This window comes from Leuresthes tenuis, unplaced genomic scaffold (assembly GCF_036924035.1).
Source record: "Leuresthes tenuis unplaced genomic scaffold, fLeuTen1.0.hap1 SCAF_16, whole genome shotgun sequence".
Taxonomy (NCBI): domain Eukaryota; kingdom Metazoa; phylum Chordata; class Actinopteri; order Atheriniformes; family Atherinopsidae; genus Leuresthes; species Leuresthes tenuis.
In genome coordinates this window covers 32,973,201-32,995,566 of record NW_027325370.1, presented here as the reverse complement: position 1 = coordinate 32,995,566, position 22,366 = coordinate 32,973,201, and the positions used below count along the sequence as shown (strand labels likewise).

Genomic DNA, 22,366 nt, shown 5'->3' with positions numbered 1-22,366 from the left:
CGACAGGATGTCAATAAATGATGTGGAAGGTAGAACAATAAATAAAATACAGAGGAGGAGAATAGAATATGAAACAGCCTTTACTTAATTAAAACCTAAATGAAAACAATGAAATAGGAGTGCTATTCCTGACCAGTGCGTCAAAAGACATGCTGGTAAGGAAAACGAAACAAACAAGCTCATGAATATCTTTATTAATAGCCTATAAAATTACATGTTTTCTCCTGCGGGATGGGAGAAGACACAAAATCAATACATTTCTATTATTGTGCGGGCATAAATTCTCAAAGTTTTGCAGGTGCGGGCGGGAGTGGACAGAAATTCATCGGGAGCGGGATGAAGAAGCACGTGCAGGGCTCTAGTATGGGGTACAGAGGCAGCTGTTATAGGTTATTAGGTTCATATATAACCAAAGCAAGAGTTTTTTAATTGCATCCTTGGCACAAATTTGAGTGTTTTTGTGATGCATGTTGCATTCTGCTTCGGCAGCCCCTAGTTACCGTGTGGTATAAATGGACAGGATTAGTTAGGATGAAGAGGGTGTCGAGACTGGGAACCTCAAGATTGCATCTCAGCCTACTGCAGATGATGTAGTTTTATTGGCTTCTTCAGCATACACTTGGGTGGTTTGTAGTCAAGTGTGAAGTGGCTGGGATGAAGCTCAGCTCCTCCAAGTCTGAGGCCATGGTTCTCTAGTGGTGGAGTACTTCCTCGTGGTCAGAGATGGTCCTTTGCTTCAAGCGAAAACGTTTAAGTCTCTTGAGATTTTATTCATGAGTGGAGACGGAGGAGGTAGGACGGATCGTGAGATGGACAGATGGATTATGACTTTGTCAACAGCAATGAGGGTGCCGCACTTGCCAAATATGGTCAAGACAAAGCTGACCCGAAAGGCAAAGTTGTCCATTTACTGATCAATCTGCACTCTTCACTGATCTTCATGAGATTCGGGTAGTGACCAAAAGAATGAGATTGCAGATACAAGCTGCTGAAATGAGCTTCCTTCCGAGGGTGTTTGGGTTCAGTTTTAGAGATGGAGTGAAGAGCTTGAACATCTAGAGGGAGCTAGAAATAGAGCTGCTACTCCTTGGCATAAAAAGGAATAACCTGAAGTGCTTCAGCCATGTGATTAGGATGCTTCCTGGTTTTCCAGGCAGTTCAATCAAGAGGAGACTCAGAGACAGACCCAGAACTTGTTGGAGGGACTATATATTCCTTCTGGCCAGTGAATGTCTCGGGATGCTGGAGCTGGATGAGCTGGAGAGTGCAGCTGGCACGAGGGGTGTCTGGGTTTGCCCTTCTGAACCCGTCGTCTCCAAGACCCGAGCTCAGTTAAGGAGAGGATAGTGGATGGATTGATGGAGATTAAATTGGAGTTTATACAACTGGGTCATTTTGTACCTCAAGAAGACTTTTTTTGTGAATTGGCACAATGAATTTGAATAAAATTAAGTTACATGAAATTACATGGAGCTATCCATAACTACAATAATAGTTAATAAATCAAGTTTATAAGAAGAATAAGCTCTGGCCTTACAATATAGAAGCAAAGCAAGGCAAGCGTCATGTCCAAAAAATGTTTCCATTATGTATATTTCTACCACGTAAACTGGATGTTAGAGGAAGAACAAAAACTATGGCACTACTGTTTGAATAGTGAAAATGTTTGCAGGTACGGATAAGAGTGGACGACAATGATCAGAAATTAAGTGAAAGTGGGATAGAGAAAACAGTCCAGCTCAGGGATCTACCCCATACATTTTCATTGGCTTCGTTATTAGGTTTAAAGTTGTGATTTTCATATATATTATTTCACATAAAATGTTGTAACAATATTTATGTCCATGTAAAGATGATTTATGACAAAGCTGGTCATCCTCTGATGTTATTGCTAGGTCAGTTTATCCATCAGCCTAGAAAAATGTTAGTTTTATGGGCAAAGTGACCTTAAAAACTATTAGCACTGAACAAGTTTGTTGCAAAATGTCAGCATGTTAACACAGTCACTGTGAGCATGCTATCATCTACTGCTTAAAGATACAGCCAAAGAACATGGCCCATAGCTGTGTATTTCTCAAGTCTTATACTTACTAACAAAAAATAAGTTGGATCATGATAAGTATAGACAGTATTGTGTCCACAAGCATTTTTCAAGCTTCAAACTTCAGTAACTTAGAAACTATGTACACTTATATCTTAGTTATATTTGTTTATATGCTTTTGTTGTATTGCTAGGATTTATTTCTGTTTGTTTCATGTTTGTGCTTGCATTGCTTTGACAATACAAAACCAGACATTGCGGCCAGTTCTATTTTATTACGAACTTTCCAGCTATGCTTCTCTAAACAGAGATCTCTCTCCCTCCCCTTTTCCATCTGACCACATCTTCCTCTTTGCTATTATCATCTCTATTTCCGATGGCTTCTGGCAGAGAAGCCATCTGTTTGCTGTGATCTAACCTAATTTACCGGATGAAATATAAACAATGAGTGGAATCTTTACAAGAATTTGAAAATAAGAGGTGAGTGCTGATGTGAATGTTGTAGTTGTTCCAGCATAAATGATAAATATAAAAAAGAGATTTTCATCCACTTTCATGTTATGTCATGAAATTAATCTGTATTTAGAAATTCCATTATGTGATTAATTTATTTCTAAAAGGAAAATGCCTTACCTGGAGTGCAATATGTTCAAGCTACAATCTACTTTGCATTTGCTGACTAACAAACAAAAATCTTTTGTGGTTAGGGCTAACAGTACAAAGGGGGTAGTCTGTATTTTTATGTGTGTCATCCTTGTGAGTTTGGAATTTTAGTGAGGACATTTGTGTACTGAGAAACCTTTTTCATGAGAACTCACTTCTAAGGACCATAGAAAATTGAGAGCAGGTTTAACAGTAAAATTTAGAATTAGGTAAGGCTTAACCCCAGAGCGGTAAAGCATTTGATTGTGAAAATGTAGATGTCAATAAAAGTCCTCAAAAGTATAGAAAGACAAAAGTGTGTGTGACAAAGAGCAGGAAATGGGTCAACTGTGCGTGTGCATAAATGAAAACATGATGAAACTTGAATAAAACTTAATGTTGTGGGAAGTTTTTACCATGTAAGAAGTGATAAGAAAATTGACTGTATTGATAGCTAAATCCAACAAAGTTGACATAAAGTTTACCACTTCAACAGTGCCAAGTGCAGTAAGAAGTGACAAATCAATTAATGCAAGCAGATACACTATACTGCCAAAAGTATTTGCTCATCTGCCTTTACACGCATATGAACTTAGGCAAGGCAAGTTTATTTGTATAGCACAATTCAACGACAAATTGATTCAAAGTGCTTTACAGAGACATTAAAACAGAAGAAGGAGTGGATGGGGCCACGTAGGTGGTCCCCTTGGCTGCACTCTGCAGTTCCCCGCCTCTGTTTTAATTACACCTTAGACATTACTACTTATCAAACACACTCACACACTAGGTCTTGGGGGTTGTTACACTGAGTGGCATCTGGTGGGCGGGGCTCTTTGGGTATGTAGGCTGCCCAGAGGGTCGCGCGGTTATCATGTAGGTCCTGTGCCATGGGTGTTGCATGTTCTCGCACACGCGCGCGCACACACACACACACACACACACACACACACACACACACACACACACACACACACACACACACACACACACACACACACACACACATTAGTCCAGTAGCATGGTCGCTAAGCAGTTGATGTATTATCATGTCGTCTCAGGTCATCTATATCCACAGCTGTGTTGTATGCGATTGCCGCTTCTTGTGCTTGTTTTTGTTTGTTTGTGTGTTTGTTTTTTCTCTGCTTGTCTGCTTTCAGTTGCTCCTGGTGGCACTAAGGCTGGATTCCCCTCAGAGGCCATGGATTGTTGTCTGTTTTGTTTTTTACAGGTGTAGCAGCTGGTTGTCTGGTTTTTGTTTCTATTTTTGTTCTGTTTCCTCTTCTTTCCTCTTCTTCTTTCCTTGTCCCCCGGTCCGGTTCAGTTCTATTACATGTTATATATTGTAAACAGAAATAAATAAATGGGCATCAAGGGGAGCTTTACATTTATAAAACTTCCCTTGGCAAAGCGAATCTGTTTGGCATCAAAGATATTCAGACTACAATTCTGCTGCCATAATGCTGAACAGGACAAGGGGAAAAAAAACCAAACAAAAAAGAAGAAATAAAAAGCATGATTTAAAATTCAAACAAAAGAAAGAAATAAGAACAATAGATAAAATCAGAAAAAATTATATATATGAAAGATAAAATCAATAGTTAAAATATGATTCCGTTTTGAAACTCAAGCTTATTCAAATGCAGCTGAAAATAGATGTGTCTTCAACCTGGACTTAAATACACTGAGTGTTTCAGCTGATCTGAGGCTTTCTGAGAGTTTGTTCCAGACATGTGGAGCATAGAAGCTGAATGCAGCTTGTCCATGTCTGGTTCTGACTCTGGGAACTGATAAAAAACCAGATCCAGATGACCTGAGGGGTCTGGAAGGTTCATAGTGGGTCAGGAGGTCACGGATGTATTTTGGTCCTTGACCATTCAGAGCTTTATAGACCAGCATCAGAACTTTAAAGTCTATCCTCTGATGGACAGGCAGCCAGTGTAAAGACTTCAGAGCTGGACTGATGTGCTCCACTTTTTTGGTCTTAGTGAGGACTCGAGCAGCTGAGTTCTGGATGAGCTGCAGTTGTCTAACAGACTTTTTAGGTAGACCTGTAAAGATGCTGTTACAATAATCAAGCCTACTAAAGATGAATGCATGGACTAGTTTTTCCAGGTCCAGCTCAGACATCAGATCTTTTAGCCTTGATATATTCTTAAGGTGATAGTAGGCTGACTTTGTTATTGCCTTAATGTGTTTGTCCAAATTTAGGTCTGAGTCCATCACTACACCCAGATTTCTGGCCTGGTTGGTAGTTTTTAGATTTACATATTGAAGCTCTGTGGTGACTTTCAATCGTTTATCTTTGGCTCCAAAGACAATTACCTCAGTTTTGTTTTTGTTTAGCTGGAGGAAGTTGTGGCACATCCAGTCATTAATCTCCTCAATACATTTACCAAGGGCCTGTACAGGCCCTCGGTCTCCTGGTGACATTGTAATATATATCTGCGTGTCATCTGCATAGCTATGGTAGTTTATTTGGTTGTTTTTTTTATAATCTGTGCCAGTGGGAGCATGTAGATGTTAAAGGAGGTCTGTAGCCATTGACTCTGCAGAAAGTTGGTGACCTCTGTGCGCTGTGCACCTCAGCATTCTCTGACCCCGCTCTGTCATTTTACGTAGCCGACCACTTCATGGCTAAGCTGCTGTCGTTCTCAATCGCTTCCACTTTGTTATAATACCGCTGACAGCTGACTGTGGAATATTTAGTAGTGAAGGAATTTCATAACTGGACTTGTTGCACAGGTGGCATCCTATCACGGTACCACGCTGGAATTCACTGAGCTCCTGAGAGCGACCCATTCTTTCACAGATGCTTGTAGAAGCAGTCTGCATGCCTAGGTGCTTGAATTTATACACCCGTGGCCATGGAAGTGATTGGGACACCTGAGTTTAATTATTTGGATGGGTGATGGCTTTGGAAATATAGTCCATGTAGACCATCATTTTCCTATGATATACTTTTTAATGTCATATGGTCACCTTCTTCAGTAACAGCAGCTAAGTGGCAACAGAATAGAATTTCTGCCAACAGATGTTTGATGTGTCTTTCTTGTAACACTCACGCCAGTGGTGGATTATTGAACACAAAATTTTGCTCTAACGTTTGGCTAAGGACTTCCTGCAAGCCACACCTCAAGCCTCTGTCCTTGAGCTGCCCAATAAAAAGCCCAAACTACAAACCCACCATTGCCTCGTGCACGCTCAGGATAGGGGATTGGATCGAAGACAAGTTTAGATGAAATCTGTTGGTTTCCGTAGCTAGGCAACTTCTTTTTTAATTGGCTTTGTATGAATTGGACTAATTATGGAATGTAATGTAATTTAATTTGATTGGATGATGATTTTATTACAATGACTTTGATTGTAATTGGCATGAATTGAATTGTATCTTTGAAGTGCCTTGAGATGGCATTTGATGTGAATGTCCTATAAACAGAAATTCAAAATGTATATGTTTGTCATTAAATACACAAAACAAAGTGTTTTAGGAAATTAAGGGAGGCTGAACACTTTGTCATGGACTTTCTTATCTCAAATCATTTGCTTCCTACAGCTCGTGGGAACAAGACTCCCCGACAGATAGCAAATCAAACAGAAACTAATATTTTGTTGGAACTTATGTTTGAGGAGAGGGGAGCTTATGTTTCCCTTTTGGTGGGTGGCTTTTGTTTCTGTTTATCACACAAAAGATAAGCTGTTGATGCAAAGCACAAAAAGTCTCTGAACAGTGCATTTGCATCAATGCAGCTGAAAACAAAATGCAAAGCAAAATGAAAGTTGTCAAGTTGTAACAATTTTAATTTTTCCTGTAAAGAAACTCGATCAAGCACAAGAAAAGCCTTTCACAACACAAGGAGAGACAGAAAGAGCATAACAATATGGAGATGATAGACGGCATGCGTTTCTCCGTTATGTCACAGAAGGGAAACAAAAAAAGCAAACAAAAAAAACACGGTTGAAGTTGTTTTTTTCCTTAGTGATAAAAGGTACGAAAAAGCTAATAATGTACAATTCTTTTGAGAACATACAGAATTGTAATACAGAGACATTACATTTACCCTCCCTCCCATTCATGCTTCCCCCTCCTCACTCTCTACATTGCTCCTGAAGTCGAGGGCAGCACCATCACAGATGAACAAACATCAAGTACTGCACACAGACACGAGTCATTTCAGCTCCAATGAAACCAGAACCGTCTTACTGGAGGAGCAGCAGCCAACTACAAACAGCCTCTCCAGCCCCAATCTGCGTGATATTGAAAACTTCAACTAGGAATATGAACTTTGACCATATTGAAAGATTCACGTGCGTGTGGGAAGCATTTTGCATGAAGAATGCCCTTTGTGTCTTTTTAGTGTTTTAGTGTCTGTAAGAGGCTTGCACTGGAATGTAACTGATGATAAATGATAACAAATGTGTCTATGCATCTAAAATAAATCCTCAAACATGATATCGCTGTTATACCATTCCAGCTGTTTTGCGTTCTGGGCACAATCATCTCTAGAATGCCATTACTGTCAAACATCGACGGGAGGTTTCCAGCACTCTAAAGTTTCTTAAGTTCATATCAAGACATCAGTGTTCAATGGATGTGTGTTTGCGTGCGTCTGTGTGTGGGACGTAGGTACGAATGTCAGCAGGAGAGGCCGTTGGATGCATTTTTAAGGGGGGGATCATACATTCTCTGGTTGAATTCGACTGCATTCTTCTGTGCAGGAGTAATGGTGATGGTGGAAGGTGTATCATCATCTTTCCATTGTTGTTGTGGGACATTTTGCTTCGTTTAATATAAACCATTGTATCAAATTGTTGCCGCTATTCGTTTACCCTTTTGAGTTTTGTGAGATCTCAATTTAAAAACTAATTGGGTTGCCAAATGTCACAAGCAGCCATACATCTACACTGTTCAAGTCGTTGTCCAGTAATTGAAATCTTCTCGAGGATACACCTAATTCTGAGGAATGTTGGTTTCTGTTTTGCTGACAGAATTAAGGCTCACTTAGATGCTGTTGCCTGTCTTTTTTTCGTGTCGACTCAACTTACATTTTTCTATCTTGTTTATTTTTTTCTTTTTTAAATAAGAAATCTTAGAAAAATGTGACACGAGTGAGGAGATTGCAACCAACTGCCTGCGTCTATGCCCTCAATTTAACTCTAACCATACAGTGTGTTATTTGGTTGTTCAATGCGATGCACAGAAATAACATTACGACACCAAAGAATACCTCAGAGATGCTCTAAAGCCATTTGTTGTCTTGATGTCAAAGGGTTAATCTATCAAGATTTTTTGGGGGGGGGGGGGAACGACACAAAAAGGCGAAAATGTGATTGACTGGGCAAAGCCAAGGAAAGAAAGAAAGAAAGAATTAAAAAAAGGGCATAAAGTCACCAGCTGTGAATTGTGTGTGTCCACTAATAATAAAGTGGGGAACGAGAAGATGGACAGATAAAAATAACTGAATTTCACATCTGACTGAAGCAAAATACAGAACTTTAAAGCATTTAGTTCCAAATCTAAACCGTCCAAATGTGGGAAACCTGAAACGTGCTCGAAACAAAATGTGCTCGCGATTCTCTTTTTACAGCTGTGACACTACATGTGCACATAAAATAATTTCATTACAAAGAAAAACTGAAAAAAGTTACTCAAGAACTCTTCTGCTCGTAGTTCTGCCTCCTAAAGTTTTTTTGTTTTATTTTCTTGGACCAGCCTGAATGATCAGAGAAAAACTAGTCAATAGGAACACACTGTAAACATGAATGGTCATTTCCCTCGTTGTGGTGGTTTGTCCACCACTATATATGCATGGTTAACAAACCACCGCCAGCATTAATATATATGAATATATATTTATATATAGTATCCGAGTACACCCCTCACATTTATGTAAATATTTTATTATATCTTTTCATGGAACAACAATGAAGATATGACTCTTTGATACAATGAAAAGTAGTCAGTGTACAGCTTGTATAAGAGTGTAAATTTGCCTTCCCCTTAAAATAACTGAACACACAGCCATTAATGTCTAAACCACTGGCAACAAAAGTGAGTACACCCCTAAGTGAAAACTTTTTCCCTCCCCGGTGTCATGTGATTCGTTAGTGTTACAACGTCTAAGGTGTGAATGGGGAGCAGGTGTGTTAAATAGCAAGTCTCCAGACCTAAACTCTATTAAGCATCTGTAGAGCGTCCTCGAACGGGAGGTGGAGGAGTGCAAGGTTTCTAACATCCACCAGCTCCGTAATGTCGTTATGGAGGAGTGGAAGATGGTTCCAGTGGCAACCTGTGAAGCTCTCGTGAACTCTATGCTTAATAGAGTTAAGGCAGTGCTAGAAAATAATGGTGACCTCAGACATTAATGGCTGTGTGTTCAGTTATTTTGAGGGGACAGCAAATTTACACTGTTATACAAGCTGTACACCAACTACTTTACATATCTTATTTATCAAAGAGTCATATCCTCAGTGTTGTCCCATGAAAAGATATAATAAAATATTTACATAAATGTGAGGGGTGTACTCACTTTTGTGAGATACTAATATGTGTGTGTGTGTGTGTGTGTGTAGACACTGACCAGAAAACTTTGAATCACTGTTTTTAGCTGCCAATACAAATCATTCAATCTTTTACACTAACCATATGGCAGCATATGTCAACATGAAATCTATCATGATTTATAGTATCTGAGCTTCGAAGAGTTTGTTCTTTCTTACCAATTGGATCTCAAGTATGAACAACTTTCTATCAACATGCAACCTAGTCACAGAAGTTGAGGAATTACGCTTCTTTTTGATCTTAAATTAAATCCCTGAAATGACCCACTTGGTTGTCCTTGTTAATAGATGCACACTGATAACTTAATCATATCAATATAAATAACATTAAAACCTGTACTTCATTTTAGGATGTCCAGGTTCTTATCATGTAGGAAATAGCCATCTATTTTATTTATTTACAAGGATACTGTCTTGATAAAACAAATGAAAGAAAAGTAGAAAAAAAACATAACTATAAACAGCACATTTCAACTGTGAAGACTATTCGCTTTGTGACAAGACATTCCTGGAGTGGACTGATTGCTCGGGTTTACTGGTGGCATCTCATTTACTAATACTACATTGGAGATGAAGCACACAGGGACACACGTTTGAGTAAAAATAAATGTATAAAAGGTTTCTATGGAGACCCTGAAACTATCAACTTGGTTTTATCTTGGTATAAGCAAGAGCAAGCAAAGTGTTTAATGCTTAAGACAGAAAAACCCAACAGAAAACTCTAAACTAAATACTCCATTCCTCACATTTATAGCTGCTCTTCGGTGTCTGTACAGTTTATACTGGCTGGTGGCAGCAGTCTTAAGACAATGTTGTTTTTTACAATTTCTAATATTTTTTTACAAATAATCTGTCAAGCTCTAGGTTTGAGGTGTTTTGTTTCATTGCACATTCTTCTAATGTCATACCTGTCTGTGTTCAACTAAAAGAAGCCAAAGGTCAACTACTTCTTTTTTGCCCCACTCCAATTTAAAAGCCCTTTTAAATTTAAAAATTTGTGTTATGAGCCAAATTTCACATTTTCACCTTTGTGTTATACCCCAGGGAATTTCTGACAGAAGAGTTTTAGTTGCACTGTAATTGAGGAGCAGCTGGGTCATGTCTGAAGCTGCAGGCGATTGGAGCACAGGTGGCGACGTCAGGCTTTCCTCTATCTGCTGGCCAGATGGCGACTCTAGTGGCAAATCAGACTGTCTCTACTCCACCAGCACTAGGTCTGCAAGGAAGGAAACAGAAGAGATACAACTTGTGTTCAAATATTGTAGAAGTTTTCAGTAAATAAAACAGGTTCAGTAATGAACCCTTCCACAGTTGCTGCTGGTTACATAAACCATTGTTTCACATAGCTGAGGTGCTGAATTAAAAAAAAAAATCTGTTTTTGGATTTTGTTTTATTGTGAACAGCTTCATGACGGGCTGACATTTAATGACATCCTGACATCCCTCTGTTGTCAACAAACTGTGCAATTATGGAATGTACTTTGTAGCTGGAGGACAAAGTTATGAGTTGGAACAGTTTACATTTAAATTTCCAGATTCCAAATGAATCGTCAATTTATTTTGGGTGTGGTATTACATGGTGTGTGGAAGTTTAGAACTCATGAATGAAATGTATGATTCATTAGGTTAAAGAATAACATCCACTGTAGGGAAATATACAGTGATTCCTGAATGGTTTCCTATGGAAATGCACGCACACACTGATCAATAATGCAAGTGGAGCAACAGTGTTTTTTTCAAAAGAAGAGTGCAAACTAACTAGTTTTTGCGCCCCCTATTTTTGTCTTTGGGGAAAAACTATTTCACACAGTAAAGTCCCTGCACACAGGGGGTTATATTAAGGATGCACATTTCTTTATCTGACAAATGCAAATAATAATTAAGAAAAAATTGCCCATTAATATACCCCCTGACTGACTGTTTATAGGTAAGAAAAGTGTAGAATCACTGACTGACAACAGAACATGTAATAACTGGATAGTATCCGTTAAATGAGCCTGTTTGGCCCACAAACGGAAGCAAAATTCTAAAAGTATAACTGTAGTGTCTCAGAAATGCAAAACCAATATACATCTGAGCTGACCAGTCGGCCTGTTGGTTTGCTAGTTGGAGAATTAGAATAAAACACAGGTGAAGGAACCAAGTCAAAGCCGGCTCATTCAAGTGCTCTAACAGTGCCGTCGTGGCTCACAAGGCATAACACAATAATGATGAAACTTAATCAAACAAAATGAGTGAACAATGTTTTTGGTCAGGACAGAGGTGCCAAATCTCAGGTATTCGCAACCCTCAAAGCAAGTCCCTTCATAAAATCATAAAAAAATTAATAAATGGAATAGTTATTTTCTGTAGGGAGCTTTTAGTTCAATAAAATCCTGCTGATTGTTTGCAGGGTCAGCTGTCTTTGAGCAGTATGTTTTTGTATCCGTTTCAGTTTGGGACATTAAAACAATTGAAAGAACGAGGGCTGAAGGCACAGACATGCTGGCTTCTTTAAACAGATCACTAAACATCCAGCAGGTTGGTGCCATTAACTGTTAGAAACATTTATATTTGGATACTGATATTTTTGACTCAAGATATAGTGGTTTGTAATCACTCTTCAGTACTTCACAGTAAAGGCATCTCTGCTCATCCACTTTCTTGCTCACTGCAAGGAGGGTGCAGTTAGCCAGGTGAGCTGAAAGAATTGAGAGAATTTCGATGAGGAAATGCTGCGGATCTTCAGACCTGGAGCAACAGGTGTATCAGGGCAGAGCGGATCTTCTCAAGCTAACCTTAATGGCAACCAAGCAAATCAACCTCAATTTCAAACAGTACTTTGGCAGATGGGCTTAACTTTTAAATGACATCTTAACCTCTTAAGGGTTCAGCTTGAGAGGATCTGTGTCCTGATACATCTGTTGCTCCACCCCACGGGAGAGAGCATATGCCACTCAGCTGTTCCAAAAGTGGACCAATTCGTCTCAATATCGCAAACAAACGCAGGGGAAAATACATCTGGATTCCCAATAAAGATGCTATTGTTCACATATTCTTTGGTTTCTTTTTTCAGATGGCCAAATGCAGCAGAAGTGGTGGGTAAAAATCAGCCGATTAGGACTACGTGTCAGCTCGTGGTCTCCTAAAGCATTTCCAGCTGGTCGCTGCTTTAAGAAAATCCTGATTTTTTAAATTGTAGTGTGACCTGACGAGATCACTATTCAAGTAAATGAAAGACAACATCTGTGCAGCGAATTCAGCTGTACTTACATGTATAATGAGTTTTACAGTTTGAATCCAGGGCCAGTTGCCTTTTGAAGAAATGACAGTTTTAAACCTATCACTTGTAGCTATTTTGTTGTCTTCGACGGTTTTTATTATTTCTGTTCATCATGAGAGGTTTTATATGGACTGAACCATAACAGAAACTTTTAATAAGAATTGTAGTCATTACTATGATAAGCAGACCGCTGACCTCTGCACTCTGTCTCTGTATTTTGTGCACAGAGCAGGATGCCGTGTCTTCTTCACATTCCGACTCACGCTCCCGCTTTCCTGTGACGTTGCCCCTGGTGTGCAGGAGGAGTCCTGAATGTCCTGCAAGAAAACAAGAATACCTTTGTCAGTATCAGAAAGACTTAATCTGGTGGACATGAGAGCAATGATTTTATTCAAGAGAAGAGAGTGTAAAACTAGTGTAAAAGTGTTGCCTCTTGTGGAAACGCTCAAACTTACAAAACAGAAAAATATTTTTACCATCTTATTCTCAATCAAAAACCAGCTTTTAGAAACAACTCCAGAGTACTCTTGTATGAAGGTTGGCAGCCCTGCGTGCTACCTACCTGGGTGTTGAGGCACAGCAAACTCATGGTAGAGTCGGCTGCTGGTGATGGTCTGGCTGGCATCTGGCACTGAGTGGTATCCTGCAGAAAACACAACGGACTTTGTGGTTTGCTCATAATGATGTTACTCGTGGGAATAAGTTCACCATCCACGGTAATTTAAACAACAATCACTGCCAACCAAGCTGTTGCAATAACGTTGATCTGTTTGGTTTTGTGTACTAAATCACCAGGATTAATGATTATAGCCCTTTCCAAGATGTGCTCCTTTGACATTATTAGCTATCACTCGGCACGGTAACACGCAGTTGAATCGAGCGATGGTTACAGCTCGTCCTGGTCATTTGATTGTACAACTGTCCTTGTCCCAGCATACATGCAAGGGACCAGAGAGTTAAGTTATGAAACCATACACAGTGACAGCAGACTGTATGAAATAACATTAAACATTTCCTGCACTTCTAACCGTTTCTGTAGGAGATGATCTAGCCAAATTCACTGGATAGACGTTACTTGAATGATATTTTTTGTCAGATGACACTGCGTTTATGAAATCAGGATTTCATTTAAGCTGAGCAACACTTTGAAATTGCTTTAAACAATGCTGAATTGACAGCCTTTATAGACTTATTTTCAATGACAATTTCTGATTTTTCCGTTCGACAAAAGTAAAACATGAATGAAAACAGCTTTAATATGTAGAGGTGCTTACTACAGGTTTTTATAAATAAACCGTATGTAAAATTTGAGGAAAAGTCCATATCAGCGAGTGCTCTACCATGCTGTTGCTGATTTTGGCGCAGTTTTTGCATTCGCTGTTGCGGTTGTCCAACACTGCTTGGCCCAGTCTGTTCTTCGCAGTCAAAGTTGAGTAGGATGCTTCCGCTACAGTTACCTGTTGCAACTGAGCTTCCTGACACTCCAGGCACTGAAAAAAAAGAAAAAGCATAAAGGAAGGCATCGTACCGGTTATAAAACAAGAACAATAGCAAAAAAAAAATAAATATACAAAAAAGGATAAAGAGGAACATCAATTGAAGAGAATGTGTTTTATTTCAAATTTCACTTACAATGTGAGTTATTGTTGTTGGTCCCTGGCTGCTGCTCTCCAGGAGAGTATGCCATGATCCCTCCGTTCCCATTTCCATTGGTGGATGGTACTGACGCCAAAAGGCCTGAAAAGGGAAAACATGTACATATATATTTCTTTTTTGAGAAATTAAAAAATTTGTTTGCAAGTTTAATTTGACCATTATTCCAAGACAGATTCTTAGAATTAGTAGGACTTGAGAATATACATCCCCACTAATACAGTTTCCATGATGGAGGCAGAGGAGTTCGGGGGGACTTGATTATTGAATAGAAAAACACTTTATTCAAATGAGTCAATTAGCTCAAAAGATGTTAAAATATATATACTTTATTCATCCCTCAGTGGGGGAAATTCAAATTAGTCGAGTAGCTCAAAAAATGATAAATATTTACAATGATTTCATTCTAAACAACAACAACAACCGAGGTTGAGGTCGTGGAAAAGGAAAAAACTCTGCATTGGCAGGACTCTGGGGTGGCCATGGATGCTGTTGGTTTGTCTTGAATGACACACCAGTGCAGCATCACATGGAGGTCTGGGGGACATTTATGGACAGAAATTTGAGATGCAGGCAGGGGATGGAGAGTTTCCAGTTCAGTTCAGGATTGCATCTGTGCTTATTGCTGATGATGCTCACTGAGTGAAGACCAAATGTGAGGCTACCTGGATGAGAATTAATACCAAGCCTGAGGCCATAGTCATGAATCAGAGAAGGGTAGATTGCCCTTCCCCTTTTGGAGTGCGTCACTGCCTTAAGCGGAGGAGTTGAAGTATTTCAGGATCTTATTCATGAGTTGGGAGTAAAATAGAGCAGGATATTGGCGGGTGGATTGGTACAGTGTCCGCAAGACTGTTACTTTGCCAAAACAGGAAGCCGTCTATTTACTACTTAATATACGAGCCTGAAAATAAGAGTTGCTGCTCCCCCACATCCATAGGAGCTACTTCAGGTGGTTTGGGTGCTTCTAAAGGGAGGTGTTTCATGCCTTACCAGGGGCTGGCCATGAGGCCTTGGGACAGACTCAGTACTTACTGGATTATACACTATGTTGCCAAAAGTATTGGCTTATCTGCCTTTACACACATATGAAATTGAGTGACATCCCATTGTTAATCCATATCGTGACAGTGGAATATTTAGTAGCGAGGAAATTTCCCAACTGGACTTGTTGCACAGGTGGCATCCTATCAGTCTGCATGCCTAGGTGCTTGAATTTATACACCCGTGGCCATGGAAGTGATTGGAACACCTGAATTTAATTATTTGGATGGGTGAGTGAATACTTTTTGATATAGTGTATCTGTCGACTGGCTTGGGAATGCCTTGGAGTCTGTAAGAGCAAGAAGAGGTGGCTGAGGGATAGGGAGGTCTGATGATCTCTGCTTAGACTGTCGAACCTGTTATAAAATTACAGCCTCAAAGGTGGACATAAGTTGCTAAAATGTTTAGCAATTTATTGATCTCTTACCCAGTCCCCTGTATCGACTCAGCTGCTGGTAGATCTGCTTCATCCTCTCAATGTTGAGCCGGCTTGCTTCTGCGTGGTGCACCATGGGCTTTGGATAATGGACACCTATGATGCACTTGGCTGCAGCCTGCACAGGCTCTGGGGCGTTCCATGGGTCATAGATGTACTTAGCAGGGAAACCTCGGAGGACAGGTAAGTATCGTCTGGAAGCACACAGAAACATTAGATTTGCTGGCTTGTGCCAATAGGTACAAAGTAAATCTGGGGTGCGAGTGAAACTTTAGAAAAAATGCAAATGTTATAAGAAAAAAAAAAGTGATATATATATATATGATATATAAAATAAAAAGAAAGAAAAAGAATTTCTAAAAAAACATTGGTGAAATCTTCGTTTCAAATAACTTAAGATGCATTCAAAATTCAGTACAGATGTATTTTTTGTAATCTCTAATGATAATAGATACAGTGTTGTATTTTTTAACAATGTTTTTGTATCTTATACCATTGCATTACATAATACATTTATTTTTTAATTTTGCAGCCCACATATGTACTCTAATAACCAATAAGAGCATGCTGGTCTTCAGCACTTCATGCTTACAAGTACCATGGGAAATAGTTGCTCCAAAATGAAAGGTACAAACAACCACAACACTGCACAAAATAGCTAGAGTACATGAGAGTATGAGTACAAAATCTCTGTTCTTCAAGTCTGAAACTCTTTCATAAACTTTTAGAGAATCTGGCACTGAAGTGAGTTACTATCAGAATGCACAGTGAAGACTGTAGTTCCAAACATGATAGAAAACAAGGGGCTGTGGTCCAAAACAACATTTACTGTAAGATGGTGTGACAGCAGTCACACCATAGACAAAAAGTGCGTTCCTCCAAGAGATGAAGCCAATAAAACACTAACTGCATCAAGGTAGAGAAGTCAATATTCTCAAAGTATCGTTTCCCTGGGCTGTCGTGGATTTGCTCCATGTGACAAAGAGAAGCCACCTACCTACTCCACTTGGTCCAACCTTACCTAGTCCGAGGAGGGGAGACAGGACAGAGGAAGGGGGGCGAGTGGAACTGTGGGAAGCAGCATAGTGCGGCGCTGAGAGGCACAGAGAGAGGGGTGGGGACCAGTGTGGTGTGGCCTTGTGGACCGACACACACACACACACACACACGACAGACGGCGCTCCGGTTGCTACGGAGATTGCGCCATCACTAGAGAGATCACTGTCGATTGGGTTGATGATGCTAGGAGACGTCTACTGTAACACGCGATTAGAAAGCAGAGTGTATTGACCCCGACCACCCACAGTCCTCCCCCCAACCCAACACTGACCAGAGCAGGTGCATGATGGAAAGGTTCTGCCATCGAGAATTCTGTTTTTGGATTTATGGTTTAATTTCATTCTACAGCAGGAAGAAGTTACAAGATTAGTTCCAAGCCAGCTTTCTTCTTTGATTTCTGCTTGTCCTGCTCTTTGACCAGGTATCGACTGAGGGCAGAAGTGGTTAAAAAAGAAGCTTTTATTTTAAGCTCAGCGTCCACATGCATGTGTCCTCAATTTATATCCATCTGTAGAATTGAAGCTAAATAACTACAGGTTACACTAAAAGTTTCTTGTCGATGACAGGAGTCTTCCATTTTACCTCACAGCTCCAGTCTCCCCACCCCCCGCCCCTGTCCATGCCCCATGATCAGACAACGGTGGACTGAGAAAAGAGCTCAGGGCTGCTCCCCCTTTCCCCCAGACTGTGGTGGTTAACTTTTAAGTGGTCAGTGGGCCCAAAGCCCCCCTGCTGACTGTCCCCTCCCACAGCTCCACACTCTGGGCTGGCCCACTAGGGAGTCCCCTCATTTCACCAAAAAGGACCCCAACCCTTTTGCCAGAAAGATCCGCAACCTGCCAATAGCAAGCAGTCCTACAGAAGACAGTGGGTGGCATGGTGAGAAAGGCCTGTGATGAGTGGGTGCATGGACAGAGCTTACAAAGAGATAAATGTCTTTGTTTAACAAATAGATGTATGTGAGAGGTGGTATATTTCCATATCACCTGTCATCTTATTATTATTCTAATATAAAAGAATGTATGCGTGTCGTGTACATGTGTGTGTGTCTGTATGTCTGATTCATAGTACATGTATCAGCCAGTCACTGCTCCAGGTCCACCTGAACAGGCAGGGCTGTATTCACATAAGCAGAGCACCACTGAACATTTCACAAAGGGCCGGATAAGGGACTTTGCCCAGCGCCTGGACAATGGACCGGCTTGCGTAGCACAGCACAGGTAACGAGTACCGGTGCCAAATGTGCAACACTGCGATGGCAGAGCTACAGCGGGTCCAACGCCTCTCCTCACTACCCTTCAGGAAATGCTTCATAGCACTCTACCTAACAAATACAGTCAAGGCGTTTGCATTTCCCTACCAAGCAGTTAGAATCCCTTTTGACGAAATGAGACACTACCGAGTTACAAACCTGCCAAGAGGGTGCTGCTGGGGTGCGAGCAAGTCCTGTCCCTCAGGGTTACACAAGTAAATAAGAACAAACAACAACTGATTTCTCAACTTCATGCCCAGCTTTCATCCAGGGCAGTCCTGGCAGGAGGCCCAGACTGCACCTGGGTGGAGGGGCACAGAAGGCCAATCAACTTACAAGCAATCATCTACAATCTACAAAGGGTAGAGGGATAGCTGAACTTTTCCCCCAATCCCCCAAAAAACAAATGAACCAAAAGCACAAACACAGAGCCACATCCAGAGAAAGAAATAATCTATGCCTCTGCAGGTAGTTGACAGTTGTATACCTTAAAGATGTGTCTGTGTCGACAAACACCAAACATTCTCAAACAATTAAAAAGGCACGCAAGAAGTACACTGTGAACACTTAAACTATTATAAAATACATGCCTGACCCCAAAAACTAAAGTGCTGAATTTGGAACAGAAAAGGAAAAATACTGATGGGCAAAAAATGAAAAGAGGAGTTGAAGGATGCTCATTCTCTGTCATTCACTTACCCAGAGACCCCCTATATCCCTCCATCTCTCACTCTATTTGACTTTGTCTGGCGAATTTACCCTCAGATCATGTGTGAGTTATTTGTGCATGTGTGAAAATTAGCGTGTCATGTGTTTTTGTGGCTGTAAATAGCTGACTGAACAAGGTGATACCAAAGCATGGTATTGTGTAACAATGCAGACACGAAAGGGATCATCTGAAGAAAGATCCAGTAGGGGTCTTTAGGCAAGACCCCCTTATGCTACCTACCTGCCTACCTGGGATACGAGTGGAAGTGGCTTTGGGTAAAAGCGTCTGCCAAATGCATTAACACACATAAAGACAAGCATGCTTTTTTGGCTTTCTCATGGTCTCTGTGTTTCTATATATGTGCAGTCCAGAGAGACAGAAGGAACAAGGGTTCCCATCTAGGTTGGGAGGATCAGCTCATGGCACCAAGGGGCGATGCCATGAAAGGTACACACCTGATGAAGTCCCCGTTAGGGTCGGTGCGCCGGCCGAAGCCCACGGGGCAGTAGCAATGGAAGAACTGCTGAAAAAATGAACTGCAGGACAGCCACATCCAGCTGCCAGCGTTCACACTCCAGTCTGCATCCAGCAGCAACTCTTCAAAAACCTGCAGGACGACAGATTTTTTAAACTCAACTCCGATGTTTCTCAATGTGTTTCTGTGTCTGTGATCATGCTTTTGGGCTGAGAATTGTGTTTGCCAGTTAACTAAATGACCAAAAATATAGTGCATTTTTCTTGAAAAATAGATGTAGTAAATTTTAAATGAATAACAAATAAGCTTTTTGCTTAAACCAATATATCTGGGTATTTGAAGTGGCTACCAGCAACGAATTGCAGACGTCTCTATTGAGCTAGATATTGACACCAGATTAGCATACAAACAGCTGCCATGATTACATTGTGAAAAGACTTTGTTGGTGTGCACAAATACCATTTTGTTCAAATGTAAAAGTCAACAAATAGACAGAAGACCAGTTCAACACATGAATTGCCTTGCCTTGAAAGCTTACACTTTGTTCAGTCAACCTGCATGGTTTGTGGAGGTCAGCAACATCTAAATCATACTAAATGTTATTCCACCGCTTCATTGAACTCTGTTGTGGGAAGTCCTTCGCCTTCCCCTCACCTTCATCCCCTCCTCCCAGCTGATCCACAGGTCCCCTCTGGTGAGGAAGCAGGCCACAGCATGTCTGGCGAGATGATGGATCCAGCCCTCCTGTCTTAGCTGAGTCATGATGGCGTCTATCCAGGGAAAGCCTGTCTTAGCTTCAGCCCATTTGGCAAGAGCTTCGGAATTTTTGTCCCAGGGGATGCGAACGCAGATGGGGTTTCCCTCCATCTTGTCAAAGCGTGGGTTGTTGGTCGCCGCTGTGTAGAAAAACTCACGCCAAAGTAACTGGCCATACAGGGAAAGTGGAGGAGAACTGTTCTTTTTCACCTGAAGAAATGTAAACACAAATATAAAGAGGAAGGTATCATATAAGGTATTGAGTTTTTCTGACTTCTGCTGAAGCAGCATGACATATATCTGCGTTGAGTTTTAAGATTTCTAATGGAGCTATGACAGTGCACACAATTTGCAATCTGATCCAGTTAGATGGGGTAATTCTGATTCTAAAACAGCTGCACTGGATACTTGTGAATTTTTGTCATGTTATAGAAGATAAATTCATCCTTTAAGATGAATCAGTGATGGGGACTTCTTTAAGAGGAATAATCAAAAACAGGTGATAAAAATGCACATGTGAATTAAAAAATGAAGTAGTTCAAATGGATGTAAATGTAAGTCATTAAGTATTAATTTGAATTATATTTCATCATTAAACCAGTTTTAAATCATCATCTACCATTTGCAACACAATCAAATCATTAAACCTTCTGAGTTGAGATGATTTTGCTCAAATTCACATGTAGCAGGCTCTTAAACCCAACAAGCCTATAAAAACTTATAGAATTTCGATTTGGAGCCTCTTAGTTTAAGTTAAAAGGAGCAGCAGCATCAATAATGCAAGAAAAATTGTAAAAGCTAAGTTACTTAGGTGCTGATAAATGTTTGTGCCTTCTGAGCTTCTGTTTCTTTGTCTCAATCTTAACTCGGTAAATAAAGCCCAGTAACCATAAGCCAGTTCACATAGACTAAAGGGATTATCTGAAGAAAGGCCTCAAATAATCAATAAAGATAAGTACAGAATAAAAATGTAGAACACTCTCTTGAAAACTTGCCTAACTGAGGACACTGGCCAGCTCTGTTGTGGACATGGTTAAGTATTTAATAATCATTCATAAGATTATACTATAATTCTACCTACAATGTGATGTACAGAATATCTCCTGTTTCTCACTAATTGTTTTGGAAAAATACTTATTTTTCATGGTGGGTTAGGAGTGACCTAGGTGGAGGTCTTTGTTCCTCAAGTTCCTTTTTAGTTATTGCTGTTACCAATCAATGTTACACTTATCAAGCCACAATGGAACTGCTTAAAGTTCACCTTGTGGTAGAGGTCAGTGAGCTTGAAGTAGAAGAGACGACAGGAGAGGCAGCCAAAGCGCAGGTAGGGGCTGAGGCCTGTAGGACTGGCTAGCAGAGAATTGGCATTCATCCTGGGACGCTCGAAATTAGCCACCCATGCCTGAAAAAAAGAGATAAGACAGATGGCAACAAAGAGAATGATTCCATCAGAGACATTTATAAAATTGTTATAATTGGCTTTGATCTTAGACATTATAAATTCATATTCTGTATTTTCCTAGCTGGTACTTTTCCACTTTGCTCATACTGCACAACAGATTACCTTAAATGGTCCAAGACCTTAGAATGACATAAACAACTGGGTCAGACAAAACATCTCTATTAGGGCAGATAGGTCTGGTACATTAGATCCACGCCTAAAACAGCACTCACACATACACACACATTGTTTATCACATCCAAAGAACACAACAAGGACAGCAGCTGGCCTGATCATGCCACTCAAAACTGGCCAATTATACTTTGACAAGTGTGAAAACAACTTCTGTGAGATAAAGCTGAATATAAATATGACATGTTTCTGGATAACGGGGCTCGGCCTGACGGATTTCCTGCGGGAGCTCTGGCACTCCGAGTCCAGCGCTGCAATATACTTTACTTGTGACCACTAATAAATACTTTTTTAATAAACGATTTCTCCAGCTTATTCTTGAGCTTCCAATGAAAAAAATCGGGCAAACAAAATGTAAAAAAAGTGAACCAATGACCCCATAAGCTGCTTAGTTTAAGAAGATGCATATAACTGATGTCACGAAATGCTGGACATCATCCTGCACAAGCAGCTGGGACATAGTTTTGAACTATGTTAGTAATGTAGAATTATTCACATGCATTGCTCATTTTTCTTGTTGCTCTGTCAACAAATCTCTGAATAAAGAGAAAAATAGCCATTCTGAAGAGGTTTGCATTATACATTTCAAGCAAGAACTGGGCTTTTTTTCTACTGGAATTACGATAGTGTTTGATTCAGATACAAATACAAAAATAAGTCAGTCATTTATAAAGGATTTGCTCGTGTAAGCCAATGAACAGAGGGTGTAAAATTAACCTTTCTCTCCAGATGGCGCTCTATCCTGGTCAGAGCTTCAGTCTCTCCTCCTGGCCACACAGCCGACGGCAGGCCCTCTGTGTCAAAGCCTGAAAACATTCATCTGCATCACTTCCTCTCCACTGTCAT

At 40.3% G+C, this 22,366-nt stretch overlaps 1 protein-coding gene across 2 annotated transcripts in view; it reads right to left on the bottom strand.

The window, feature by feature from the left end:
- Positions 1–22,366, bottom strand: part of LOC140272442 (cryptochrome-1-like) — a 71,032-nt gene that overhangs the window by 29,634 nt on the left and 19,032 nt on the right. The window contains exons 6-15 of one of the 2 annotated variants that reach the window (XR_011907918.1): positions 22,238–22,326; positions 21,149–21,289; positions 19,786–20,097; positions 19,112–19,263; positions 15,628–15,830; positions 14,136–14,240; positions 13,844–13,993; positions 13,066–13,146; positions 12,699–12,820; positions 8,701–10,457 (exon numbers count right to left, since the gene is read on the bottom strand). Coding sequence is in view for 1 of the 2 variants with exons in the window: in XM_072367895.1 (XP_072223996.1) it covers positions 10,452–10,457; positions 12,699–12,820; positions 13,066–13,146; positions 13,844–13,993; positions 14,136–14,240; positions 15,628–15,830; positions 19,112–19,263; positions 19,786–20,097; positions 21,149–21,289; positions 22,238–22,326 (1,361 nt within the window). In the remaining variant the exon portion in view is untranslated. Of the gene's footprint in view, positions 1–6,460; positions 10,458–12,698; positions 12,821–13,065; positions 13,147–13,843; positions 13,994–14,135; positions 14,241–15,627; positions 15,831–19,111; positions 19,264–19,785; positions 20,098–21,148; positions 21,290–22,237; positions 22,327–22,366 lie in introns of those variants that run through there. The other variant, XM_072367895.1, reaches the window with a different exon arrangement.